At 44.0% G+C, this 13,710-nt stretch overlaps 1 protein-coding gene across 7 annotated transcripts in view; it reads left to right on the top strand.

Annotated features, from left to right (window-relative positions):
* NDST4 (N-deacetylase and N-sulfotransferase 4) overlaps positions 1-13,710 on the top strand; it is a 208,710-nt gene that overhangs the window by 166,326 nt on the left and 28,674 nt on the right. For all 7 annotated transcript variants that reach the window (XR_008308702.1, XM_053256601.1, XM_053256599.1 and 4 more), the window contains one exon: positions 6,284-6,466. Coding sequence is in view for 6 of the 7 variants with exons in the window: in XM_053256601.1 (XP_053112576.1) it covers positions 6,284-6,466 (183 nt within the window). In the remaining variant the exon portion in view is untranslated. The remainder of the gene's footprint in view (positions 1-6,283; positions 6,467-13,710) is intronic.

Here is a 13,710-nt window from a genome sequence, read left to right as displayed (position 1 = left end):
GGGGCGTAGCAAGGTTGGAGTGGGCCCAGAGACAAGATTTTAAAATGCCCCTCCTCACTGAAGCTCAGCTCATGAAGTAAAGAAATCTTAAATGAGGCTGAATAGTGGTAACAAAAAGCATAGTTCTCTCTCTCTCTCTTTCCTATGTGCCACAATAGAACATCATCCTAAATTATTTTTTAAATGGTTTTGTAATCTGTGGATGATGCAAGTCATTTAATGGTCCTAGAGAAAGACATGCTGTTCTGGTAGCTCCAGGTCTTAACACCCACATCAATTTTGGAGGATGAGAACAACTGAAGGAAGCCCAGGCGGGTGCACAGCTGGGGGAGTCAGTCATGTGACTTGCCTCGGGGGGGGCAAGGCAGTGGGCCCCCAGACAACTGTCTCCCCTTGCCCTATTATAGTTACGCTCCTACCAGAGGTCGCTGGTTCAGATCCCCGCTGGTATGTTTCCCAGGTTATGGGAAACACCTATATCAGGCAGCTGCGATATAGGAAGATGCTGAAAGGCATCACTCACACTGTGCGGGAGAGGGCAATGGTAAACCCCTCCTGTATTAAACTACATGGCTCTGTGGTCACCAGGAGTTGACACCAACTCAAGGACACGTGTTTAAATGTGTTTAAATGCTTTATAATGTTTCCTTAGGCCTTTTAATGTATCATTATGCATTATACTTTGTACTGTGTAATCACCCCCTGCATTTTATGCTGGTCTGTGACCGTAATAAAGATGATTGATTGATTGATAGATTGACTAGACATTTCTGCACTTTGAGGGATCCTAGAACTTAGCTGAAATTTCACTAGTAAATTTCACTAGTTTTTCGTGGGAAAGCAGTCTTGGGGCGGGAATAAACAGGTTTCATGAAAGCCACACTCTGCTCTCCTTGTGGCTCTTTGGACCACAATATGATGGGGTTTGAAGTCAAACAGACTTAAAGGTATCCTTATTCTTCAGGCACCTTGTGAGTAAAATGAAATAAAATTTAAAATGGGACCCAACCACTGTGGGGATTGTCCTCATGATAGGCATTTTGAGTTTTTAAACAATTACCAAAGTGAGGGCACTGTTTACAGCTCCTGAGCAAGGCAATAAATTGCAGAGGTGCTGCATTTCAATACAGCCCTACAATAATCTACTGCAATTTTCTAAACTTATAGGATCCAAATTTTAGAACTACAAATAGGATAAATACGATGACTATTTATATACCGCTATTCCCCAAAGCGGTTTACATAGATATAAATTAGATATAAATAAAGAAATAAAATGGTTCCCTGTCCCCAAAGAGCTCACAGTCTAAAAAAGAAATATAAGATAGACACTATAAACAGGCTAACAGCCACTGGAGGGATGCTGTGCTGGGGATGGATAGAGCCAATTGCTCTCCCCCTCCTAAATAAAGATAATCACTACTTTTAATCACCTTTGCTCTGTTAGCAGGGGACTACTCTGTTAACAGGGGAAGGGTTCAGTAATCCATAATGCAGAATATTATGGAACAAGCCAAAATTAAAAGTACTCATATTTAGAAAAGGCTGTACTTATACAACATCAATATCCTATTCTGTTGGGATATCTTGGGTCTTATTCTTTATTTAATGGTCTCCATTCTCTCTGTTAATTAATTGTCTGTCCAGGCCTTCTATTCATTGGCTAAGAAAAAGAGGTTTGGGGGACAAAAAAAGTCTCTTCCCACCATAGACTCTAGCAACTCCTAAAACAGCTGTAATGAAAATTGGGATTGCAGTTGGAATGGGAAACCTGTAGATCTCCTACGTATGCATGATAGTATTTGGGGTGTTTGCGTGGAGTCTTGGGATCCCTGATAGAATCATTGCTGTGATATAGAAAACCAAAAATGTACAGTCTTGTTTACATGCATACTGCAACTTTTATGATTCTGTATTCTTTTCTGTCTATTCATATTATGGTTCAAAATGCTGATGGTGAAATAACATTGCAGGTTGGGAGCTTTTTAGCATCTATAATTTAGTACAGAATTCACAAAAACTTTTTGTTCTATGTATAATTGTTTAGAAATGGGGATGTGTTTGTGATTGCCTGGAAGATGAGGCCTCAAGTCTTGGTTCTGTGTATGATGCATTGCACTCAGAAAGACATTATGAAATTAAGACATTTGCACATGGATGAATCCTGATCCCACCCCCCAACAAAACATGTTTGAGGAAAAAGTCCCCTGCTTGCCTACATATTGAAGAAGAAAGTTGTAGTGCTTTCCATCCTGATCCATTCCTGGTCCCCAACCTTAAGTACGCACATTCGATATGATCATCAGACACTTCAACAGGGATCCTGGTAAGGGAGATGTTATTATTATGGATCACAGCCATTCCACCTCCCTGCCCACACGCCCTCTCACCTGCTCCTTAACACAGTACCCTGGAGGGAGAAGCTGGGACCAGAATGGGCCACCAGCCTCCCCCAACCAACTCTCTGTGATACATAGCAGGCTGGTTCCTTCATCCATAATCAGATCATTGATGACTTCTGATTTATTCTGAACCTACCTGGCATTACAAAGAGCAAGGTGAGGCTCTGTGGGAAGTGGGCACTGCTCCTCAGGGTCAAAAAGCTGGCTGTTTATATTGCTGTTTTCCATTCCCCTGTAACAGCCTGCTGACCTGCCAATGTTACTTCTTCTGTTCCACACCACCTCTGGAGTAGCCTCCCCACAGTTCTTATGTTCTTATTGCAGAGAAGCTAAATAGATTCTTTGCATCTGTCTTCACAGCAATGGATACCGAGCCTGTGTAGACCTGAGTTTCTCAGGTTCAGAGGTTAAGGAACTAAATCAGATAGAGTTGATGAGAGATGACAATCTAAACTGTCTGGAAAAATTAAAAATTAACAAATAGCTAGAGTCAGATGGAATCCACCTGAGAGTCCTTAAAGAACTCAAATGTGAAATTGCCAGCCTTGCAAAAATATGTAACTTATCCTTACAATCAGGCTCAGTCCCAGAGGACTGGAAAGTAGCCAATGTAACATCAATTTTCAAAAAGGGATCCAGGGGGGATCCAGGAAACTACAGGCTGGTTAGCTTAACGTCTGTGCTGGGCAAATTGATAGAAAGCATTCTCAAAGATAAACTTGTTAAGTATATAGAAGAACAGGCCCTGCTGAAGGAGAACCAATATGACTTCAGCAAAGGTAAATCTTGCCTCACCAACCTTTTGGAGTTCTTTGAGAGTATCAACAGGTGTGTGGATAAAGGTGATCCAATTGACATAGTATACTTGGACGTTCAAAAAGCTTTCAACAAATTTCCTCGTCAAAGTTACATATTAGGAACATAGGAACCTGCTTTATACCAAGTCAGACCATTGGTCCATCTGGTTTGATATTGTCTACATTGACTGGCAGCAGCTTCTCCAAGGTTGCAGGCATGAGTCTCTCTAAGGCCGATATTGGAAATGCTAGGGAGGGAACTTGGAACCTTCTGCATGAACGTATTCAGATGCTCTTCCCAGAGTGGCCCTATCCCCTAAGGGGGACATCTTACTGTGTTCACATGTAGTCTCTCATCCCATGCAAACCAGGGCAGACCCTGCTAAGCAAAGGGATTCATGTTTGCAGCCACAAGATTAGCTCTTGCAGACAGATACAAATAACTCATTTAGCTTCTTACCTGCCAATTGCATCTGTTGTGAGGCCATGCTTTGTGGAGTCAGACTGTAGTCATCATCACAACATTTATTCAAAATAATAGAAGCCCAGTTAGATTGTGTACCAAAAAGGAGGAAAGGTACCACCAAGTCCAGAAGGATGCCAGCATAGCTAACAAGTGAGGCAAGATGCCTCTAAATACTAGTTGCAGGGGAGCAACAGCAGGAACATGAGAACAGCCCTGCTGGATCAGGCCCAAGGCCCATCTAGTCCAGCATCCTGTTTCACACAGGGGCCCGCCAGATTCCACTGGAAGTCTACCAGCAGGAGTTGAGGGCATGCCCTCTCTTCTGCTGTTACTCCCCTGCAACTGGTATCCAGAGGCATCCTGCCTTTGAGGCTGGAAGTGTCCTATAGCCCTCCGACAAGTAGTCGTTGATAGACCTCTCTTCCATGAAGTTATCCAAACCCCTCTTAAAGCCATCCAGGTTGTTGGCTGTCACCACAACTTGTGGCAGATAATTCCACAAGTTGATTTTGCATTGTGTGAAAATGTAGTTCCATTTGTTGGTCCTAAATTTCCTGGCAATCAAATTCATGGGATTACCCCTGGCCCTAGTGTTATGTGAGAGGGAGAAGAATGTCTCTCTATCCACTTTCTCCACTCCATGCATGATTGTATAGACCTCTGTCATGTCTCCCCACAGTCGTCTTTTTTCTAAACTAAAAAGCCCCTGGTGTGGTAGAAACAGGGTGCTGGACTAGATGGGCCTTGGGCCTGATCCAACAGGGCTGTTCTTATGTTCTTAATTATCCCTAGCATAGGAGAGAGGGTGTGCCCTCAGCTCTTGCCTGTGGACTTCCCAGAGGATTCTGGTGAGTCACTGTGTGAAACAAGATGCTGGACTAGATAGGCCTTGGGCCTGATCCAGCAATGCTGTTCTCATGTACTTATGTTCAAATCAGACCATTGGTTAGGAATGTGTGAACCAGCTCAAGGTTGAGCCAGTTCACCATTGAACCAGGCTGGCTTGAGGGCTTGGAGTGTGCACAAAATTGGCTGGTCTCATTTGGTTTGAGTTCAAACCAGATGGGACCAGTTCAGTTTTGTACCCCCTCGAACCCCCCACCCCATCGGTTTGTTGTGTGTGGGGTGTGTGTGCAGATTTTTTTAAAAAAAATTAAATCATCTTATCCCCTCCGGGGGGCTCCTACAAGGCCACGGAAGTGTAAAAATTCCAAATAGCCATGGCCCATGCCCACAGAGGGGGCCTAAATGGCCGAAAGATTGGCTGAAGAAGACCAGGGCACCATAGAAGGCCAGCGGGGGTGGGGGGGAACCACCAAAGCCCCCCATGGCCACGTTAGAAACCCTGGAGGCTGCCAAACCCAACCGTATGTAGCTGTTTTATTAAATTACACTTTAGAAAACCAAACTGGCTTGAATTTGAGCTGAGCCTGGGTTCTAGTTTGGAGTGGCAAAACCGAACATGTCCAGTCCAGCTCAAGTCCAGTTTTGTGCACACCCCTACCGTAGATCCATCTAGCTTAGTATTGTTTACACCAACTGGCAACAGCTTTCCACGGGTTCTGGCAGGAGTCTTCCCCTGCCCTACCTGGAGATGCCAGGGAGTGAACCTGGGACCTTCTGCATACAAAGCAGGTGCTTATCCACTGAGTTATGGCCCATCCCCATAGGTTGCCTCAGGCAGAAGTGCAAGGACTGCCGCAGAGGATAACAAATGGTGGCCCTCCATTACATTGGGTACCCCCCCACCATGGGCCTCCCTTCCTCACCCCACTGGAGCATGTTCATTTCTCCTTCCTTGCCCTACTGGGACACACCTCTTCTCCCCTCCCCCCCCCCGACCTGAGCTAAGAATATCACTGTTTGTTTATTTGTTGTTTTATTTATTTATTAAGTTTATATACCACCCTTCCAAAATGGCACTGTTGCCATTGCCTGTCCTGGTGGCATAGTCTGAGAGTGTTTGCGTGTTGCCACCACTGCCTTGGCAGTATGGCCTGAGAATGCTGTATAACTGGCCACAGATTGGGGGGCGGGGTGGTCATATTGTCCTTTGCATTCATGCCAGTGTAGAATTAGTCTGCCTTCGCAAGGGAAACTGTTTGTACTCGCATTGTTCTTTTCGGGATTGTAAACAAATTATATGAGTCTCTAATGCCTTCCAACATTCTTCACACCTTGAAAAAACTGTAGACGCCGAATGCATTAGACGTGGCAAAGATGCTGCTACTGCATTAGCACTGTGGCTTTCAAAGTCAAATATTTCACAGGCTCCGGAAACTACAGACAGCCCATGCGATACAGCAAGCACAACAAACTGGAAAAGTTCTATGAAATGCAACTTGCAAGACATATTGTGCTACATATGCAGGCAATACAAAAACACATTTTGGTTTGGAAAGCAGAAGGTTTTTCTTTACTTTTCTTTTCCTTTTAACATGTTGGTTCACCCAGACTATACATTTGCAGAAATGAATCCTTGCAAAACAACAGAGGTATAGGGAAGGTAGAGCACTTTAAATAACAGCAACCTATATGGGTTGGAAATACAGCTGCTGCCATCTAGTGAAATCCGCCTGCTGCTACAACTAACACAAGTATGTCTGTTTGCCTTTCAGATCAGCATCTTCATGACCCACCTGTCTAACTATGGGAATGACCGACTAGGCTTGTACACCTTTGTCAATTTGGCCAGCTTTGTTCAAAGCTGGACCAACCTGAGGCTACAGACCCTGCGTCCCATTCAGCTAGCTCACAAGTACTTTGAGCTCTTCCCTGAGCAAAAAGACCCACTCTGGCAGGTAACACCGGGTAACTGAACAGCATGAGCCCAACATTAATTTGCAATATTGTTGCAAGGAAGACTGCTGGGGGGAAATTAGGAAAGCAATGTCTACCAATTAAGATGTTTAAGTCTGTTTCAAATAGCTTGCTAGGTTCATTTAATTTCCTTTTCAAAGTCAGCAGTTTGAGCTAGGAATACATTAGCTAGCAGATAAGGAACTGGCTGTCACATTACCTTTATTAACACCTGCCTCAAGCCAGGCTGTAAAATATCAGCTATTAGCTTGGCTGTTATTTATCAGAGAGAGTGAGAGAGAGAGAAAGAAAGAAAGAGAGAGCATCCTATCCCCCACTACTTCTTATTTTCTTGATGCATTGCATTTCATTAACTGTTGCATTCAACAACCAATAAAATGACTACAGACAGACAAAACAGACAATCCATATTATAATATGAAATTTGGGGAATGGAATAACTGAAAAGCAGTGTGAGGAATGGCAAAATGTGCCATTCTTCTCTTTGAATGTTTATAAGAAGTTTTTTAAAAAATAATTTAATTTATATACCACCTGACTCCAAAGGCTCTAGGCTCTGACTCGAAAGGCTCTAGGTTTACAAAAATAATAAAAACAGAATAAAACCAACTATTAAACAGTTAAAATTTAAAACATTCAAAGATTACCACAATTAAAAAATTTAAACAGCAATTAAAGTTTTAAAACATTCAGAGAGTATTAAAAGCCTGGCTATATTTATTTTATCTTATTTTTTAAAAAAGATATACATGTTATTTTTCAGAGAAAGAGGGATCCTTTGTAGAGGGGGCATCAGGGCTTGGCCAAGATGGGCATTGGCCAGGGAGCCCAGGGCCTTAAACATCCCCAGAGACCCACCTGCACAGTGTCCACTGCAGTGACCGCAGTGGCATAACAGCAGTGGCATGACAGCAGTGGCATGATTCTCTTATCTTGCACCTGCACTCCCTGTCTGCAGATAGGAGCCTTTTCCACAGACCTCTGCAATGAAGCAGAGGCTTCTGATGAAAGCTGCCCTTCCTGGATGGGGAAGGCAGGAGGAAAAGACAATAGAGTGTCTTACTCAGTTGAGTGAATGGCTTAATCTTCATCTTGTTCCAGATGCCTTCCCTGTCTGTGAAGAGACTTCTCTGAGGACCCCACGATGATGCAGGGGCTTCTCAAGGAAGTCCATTCATGGATGGGACAGGTGCCTGAAAAGCCCCCTTTGTTGTGGTTTATCTGTGTGGCAGGGCAGTGGCAGGGGCTATTGTAGTCTATTTAGCAATATTTTATGATTTGTTAGACATTTGACCCTATGAGGAGAAAGTAGAGAGTGTGGGGTAGAGTGGGAAAGGAGGAAAATTGAGTTGTTTCTGAATAAAGCTAAACTAAACAAACATAAGATAGCTTTGTGGCTATAAAACGGGCCTAGACTGCTTTGCAGCACTTGTGCTGGTGAGTGCCATCTTGGTTAACTACAGTGCCACGTGCATGTCTTGACAGGTCCATTGCATTGTTGCTAAGAACACTGTACCCAGCTGCAAAGTACTCTGGGCCCCTCTGTTGACCCACCACTCAAGAAGCCTCCTCCATACTCTTGTGGGGGCTTACTTAATTGGCAGGGCAGTGGCCTGCATTGGATATATATCCAATATATTGAATTGCCACTTCTCCCCAATCCCACACTTTGCTGTGACCTATCTGATGTGACTTCAAACATGACATTAGCAGCTGGGAACATCCTTAATGCTTCCATGAGTCAACAGAAGATCCACAGTCGTCATGTCCTGATGGACACATTGCATTGTTGTTTAAAAAAAAAAAAAAAGGTACCTCCCAACACAACCACTATGAAGTGCTTTGGGCTGTTGCTGCTGCCCCACCACCCAGGTAAGCCCCAACTAAATACACTGTTGCAATGGGGGTGCAACAATGTTTGACTCCCTTTCCTTTCCTTTCCTTTCCTTGGAAGCCCTCTGTGCTATCCAAAAATATGTCCCTGAGGGCTGCACAGTCTTTAGGGGCATATTTTCAGGTACCACAGAGGGCTTACTGGGGAAGGGGAAGGTTGCTTCCCCGCTGCATCAGTGCAGTTAGTTCAAGGTTCTGCTAAGCTGTTCTCTTGCTGCACCAGTGCATCCTTGCTTTGTGTGTTTTCCAGTATAGTTAAAAGCATCTAGAATGTGTGGAACAGATTTTAGAAATGATGAAATAAAATCAAGATGGCAAAAATTGCATAGGCTCCAACTGTCCCTGTTTTTCAGGGTCAGTCCCTGTTTCTGGAATCTCTACCTGGTAAATCATGGACCTTATTTTTTCCCCCCTATTTTTGTCTCGTGGCAATGCCACCTTCAAATTCTTTTCATGTGAGTTGCTAGAGTTATCATTATTCAAGATTCAGCTCCCTCCCCACAGTCTCTAGAAATTAGAGGATCCAAGTGGATAGGTGGATGTACAGTCATCCCTTGCCAACCACGGTTTTACCAACCGTGGTTTTGAGTATATGCGAATAGGAAATTGTGACAGGTCTTGCCAACTGCGACCCGAGTATCCATGGTTGGTGAGGGATTTTTTTAGTAATTTGGGGAGTTCAGTGATTTTGGGGGGTTCAGAGGTTCGATCCGTTCGTTCCTCTTTTTGACCCTGACTGAGCTTGCTGTCCCTTGCCAATTTATAATGTCTTTGAGTGATTCTAGGAGGTTCAAAAAAAGTTCAGAGGTTTGATCTGCCTATTCTTCTTGGTGGCTCTTGGCAATATTATAGGAATTTTTTGTGAATTTTTTTTTTTTTTTTAGCATTTTGGAGGGTATTTTTTCTTTTATTTTTAGGTCTTTTTGCAGTCGTGGTTCCCCTAACCCCCTGTTTCCAATAGACTTTAATGCCTCGCCAATCACAAATTTGCCAACAGAGAGGTTTTGCCAGAATGGAACCCTAGCGGTTGGTGAGGAATGACTGTATTGTGTTTCTAGTACCCCTACAGGTCAATGGGTGCACAACAGTAAGGCAGTTTGCAGTGCACAGCATACAGAGGACAGAAGCCAGTCTTCAGCAATGTCTCATTGTGGGTAGAGGGCTTGGGCAGTGATCCTTGGTATGGGAACAAGTGTATCCATATTTGTTACAACAAGTGTATCCCTATTTTCATCTGTGAAATGATGGATGGTATGTGCCTGGCTCATCTCCTTTGGCAATCAGAAATAATGTGCTCTGTATACTGTATTTGTGGCACACGTGCCTCACAGGTTGGTTGCACACCCACCCACCCCACCCCACCCATACTTGGTACACTACAAATCCCAGGTTGTTTGGCCACATCCTCTACACATTCACAAGCATAACCCTATTTCTGTTGGTGAAATGATGGAGGATATTAAAATGCAATTGTACCCTTCTGATAAGGCTGCAATCTGAGTCAGACAGGGCTGGAAGTCCATAGCTTCCAGACCATGGGAAGAAGAACATACATGTGAATAAGCATATGATCCCAGATTCAACTCCTGGAATCTCTAGGGAAATGATTTAAGGAGGGCTGACCCCCAAACCCTGAAGAACCCTGTCCATCAGGGCCAGACTAAACAGGATTGTGAGACATCTATGACTTGATCTCCCTTTTTCAAAAAGGGAAGAGCCAGTTAGAACTGCCACTGAGGTGCTAGGGAGCTAGTTTATAAACTCTTTCTCCTCTGCTGTTTTCCCTATTTAAATCCCTTGTAGTCCCTGTTTCTCCTGGAGGGCAAAACATACAGCCTTATGCATGGTTTAAAAACAACAACACATTCCCCAGCATCCTTCCACAGTCCCTGTTGGACCTCTCCTCCTTACAGCTGCATTTGCCATTTGAAAACCAACAGGAGAGCCAGTCAGGGATCTCCTGCCATTTCATCTCGTGCCACCCTCAGAGTTGATGGCACTACTGGGCTAGATGAAGCAAAGGTCTGGAATCAGTATAAGGCACTTACTTATATCCTTAAAATGACTACAATTTATATTCCTGTAAGAAAGCATTATCCACTTTCTTTAAGCCATGATGCCTGCGGACTCTAATAAAGCTGTTTTGATCAATATCATCTGAATATTCGGCCCACTGCGTTCAGCACACCAGGAACCCTTAAAAGGCAGCTCTGGCATAATCATTCTTTTGAAGAGCCTCCTTTCATTTTCTTCTCACATTTTATTTCTCATTAACACATGGTAGAAAGACAAGGTGTTAAATAACCTCGAGCTGTGATATGTTCCTTTTTACTGTACCCATGTGAATGATAAATGTTGCCAAACACTTTATGTTGAAAATTTATTTGCCACCTCACTTTGAAGTGGGTAAATTTTAGTTTATATGACAATTCCATTGATAGCATCTTTTTCTTTAGAAGAAAAAATAATACCAGGCAAATTGCCAATCTCTAGAAATCAAATGTCAGAACTGGCAACATCTTCTATATATATAATTCTCTTAAACGTAACCATCGCTAATCCCATGTGTGGCAGCTCTTGTGAGAGTTTGCAAGTGAGCTACCAGGGGAAAAGCGAATGGGCAGGCTAATGGCAGGCCGGTCGGATGAGAGAAAGTGGTGCTGGGGAAAGTGGCAGCAGGAGGGAAGCGGTGGTGGGAGGCAGGGAATCAGTGGGGGGGAGTGGGGGGGTGATAGGGGAAAGCGGCAAGGGGTGGGAAAGCCACGACCGAAATGGGCGGAGAATGGGGGAAGAGCTGAGAAGGAGAGAAGGGGAGAGGAGGGAGAGGGCTGAGAACGAGGGAGGGGCTGAGAAGGGGTGGAGCCAAGAGGAAAGGGGGGCCAAGAACGAGGGGGGAAGGAGGAGACCTAGAGGTACAGATGCTCTGTGCCTAGGCCAGCTAGTACATTATTAAACATGTATGCAGCACTTCAGCTGGGGAAATGGCTTTATGAACCATGTCTTCACAACAGCCCTTTGTTCTGAAGTCGGAGATGAATATCTCTAATTTTATGGCTAGCAACTGGGGCTGATGGAGAATGGCTATCTAGTAAACTTCCCTTCATGCATTACCACATTGCCATGGAAGCCAAAATGTTGATATAACAATGAAGGGCCCAAAACATGGGGAAATCACATGGGCCTTCAGCCAAGATCCATGTGAGAGACACATGCAGTTAGCCCCAGTCACATTGTTTTGAGCCACTAAATGCTACAGCAAGAACATGAGATGAAGCAAAGGAAAAAGAACTCCTGTAGCATTACTGTAATGTGCAAGACACTTCTTTATGTGGCTGTAGTGGGACTAACCACAGCCCTGTTTTAATGTTCTCTGCCTACTGCACAACATGGACTTTTTTTGTTTACAGGTACAAGTCTGATGGTAACCCAGCTGATCAATTAAAGTTATTTTATTTGACTAAAGAGCTTTATTGCAATAATAAATAGATTAACTGAATACATTACATATTGGAATAACTGCCATAAACTAGGGCTGGCATCCAGACTAATGCAATGAACAAAGATACACACACTCAAGGTCACATAGCTGAGTGAATGCTCAGTGTTGCTCCGTCTTGCATTCTAGATCCACTTCCTCAAGCACTGCAATTATTGTTATTTACTACTACTACTACTACTACTACTACTATTATTAAAGATATTTAATAATATCCCTCCTAATAATATCCCTTGTCTCTCCTGGCTGGTTAGAACAGCTGGTGGGAATGTAAATTCTTGGTTACGGGAGTTGGTTAACTCTTCGCTACGTGAGGGTTTTGTACCAGCAGCCCTTAAAGAGGTGATAGTTCGCCCTCACTTGAAGAAACCCTCCCTGGACCCTGAGGTCCTTGACAACTATAAGCCAATCTCCAACCTCCCTTTTGTAGCGAAGGTGTTAGAGAGGGTTGTATGTGCCCAGCTTGAGAGGGTCTTGGAGGAAACTGGTTATCTTAATTCTTATCAGTCGGGTTTCAGGCCTCGGAATAGCACAGAGACAGGATTGGTCGCTCTGGCAGATGACCTTCTTCAGGACCTTGATGAGGGTAGTGTCTCTCTCTTGGTCCTTTTAGATCTCTCAGCGGCTTTTATTTTATTTTATTTATTTATTAAAATATTTTTATACCGCCCAAAACTTACGTCTCTGGGCAGTTTGACACTATCGATCATGCTATCCTCCTTGACCGCTTGCGTGGGTTGGGTATCAGGGGCACTGTCTTACAGCGGTTCTTTTCCTACCTTAGCGGGCATGTCCAGTCGGTGTGCATTGAGGACAGATGCTCTGACCAATGGCCACTCCTTTGTGGAGTTCCCCAGGGTTCAGTTCTTGCCCCTGTCCTCTTTAGCATCTATATGGAGCTGCTGGGTCAGGTCATTTCCCAGTTTGGGGTGAGATTTCATCAATATGCTGATGATACTCAGCTGTATATTGCCATCCCAGACCATTCTGGAGATGCTTGTTCTGTGCTTACTCAATGCCTAGAAATGGTTAAGGTCTGGATGAATCAAAATAAGCTCAGACTGAATCCCACCAAGACTGAACTACTTTTACTCAGCCCTCATACCGGCCAACAGCTGGATGTGAACCTTGTTTTAAATGGGGTGGCGCTGCCCCCAAAGGAGCTTGTACGTGATTTGGGGGTCCTTTTGTTTGTTTGTTTTTTGGTCAATTTCTATACCGCCCTTCCAAAAAATGGCTCAGGGAGAAATAATAACACGGAGAAATAATAAATAAATAAGATGGATCCCTGTCCCCAAAGGGCTCACAATCTAAAAAGAAACATAGGATAGACACCAGCAACAGTCACTGGAGGTACTGTGCTGGGGGTGGATAGGCCAGTTATTCTCCCCCTGCTAAATAAAGAGAATCACCACGGTAAAAGGTGCCTCTTTGCCAAGTTAGCAGGGGTGTTTTGGACTTGCACCTCTTGCTTGAACAGCAGGTGGAGGCTGCAGCTAGAAGTGCCTTTGCCCAGCTCCATCTGATTCATCAATTATGCCCTTACCTTAATTGGCAAGCATTAATGACAATGACCCATACCCTTGTTATCTCCTGCCTAGATTACTGTAATGCTCTCTATCTAGGGTTACCTTTGAGGATGATCGGAAAGCTACAATGGGTCCAGAATGCAGCGGTTCGTTTACTTATGGGTGCCAGAAAATATAACAGGGAACACCTCTCCTGCAGTCATTGCACTGGTTGCCTATTCGCTATTGAGTTCAATTTAAGGTCCTGGTTTTGACCTTCAAAGCCTTACGGGGTTTGGCACCTGTCTACCTACAGAGCCACCTCTCC

The sequence above is a fragment of the Hemicordylus capensis genome, chromosome 5 (genome assembly GCF_027244095.1).
Source record: "Hemicordylus capensis ecotype Gifberg chromosome 5, rHemCap1.1.pri, whole genome shotgun sequence".
Taxonomy (NCBI): Eukaryota; Metazoa; Chordata; class Lepidosauria; order Squamata; family Cordylidae; genus Hemicordylus; species Hemicordylus capensis.
The sequence above is the reverse complement of the archived record's forward strand: the minus strand, read 5'-3'. Positions and strand labels throughout refer to the sequence as shown.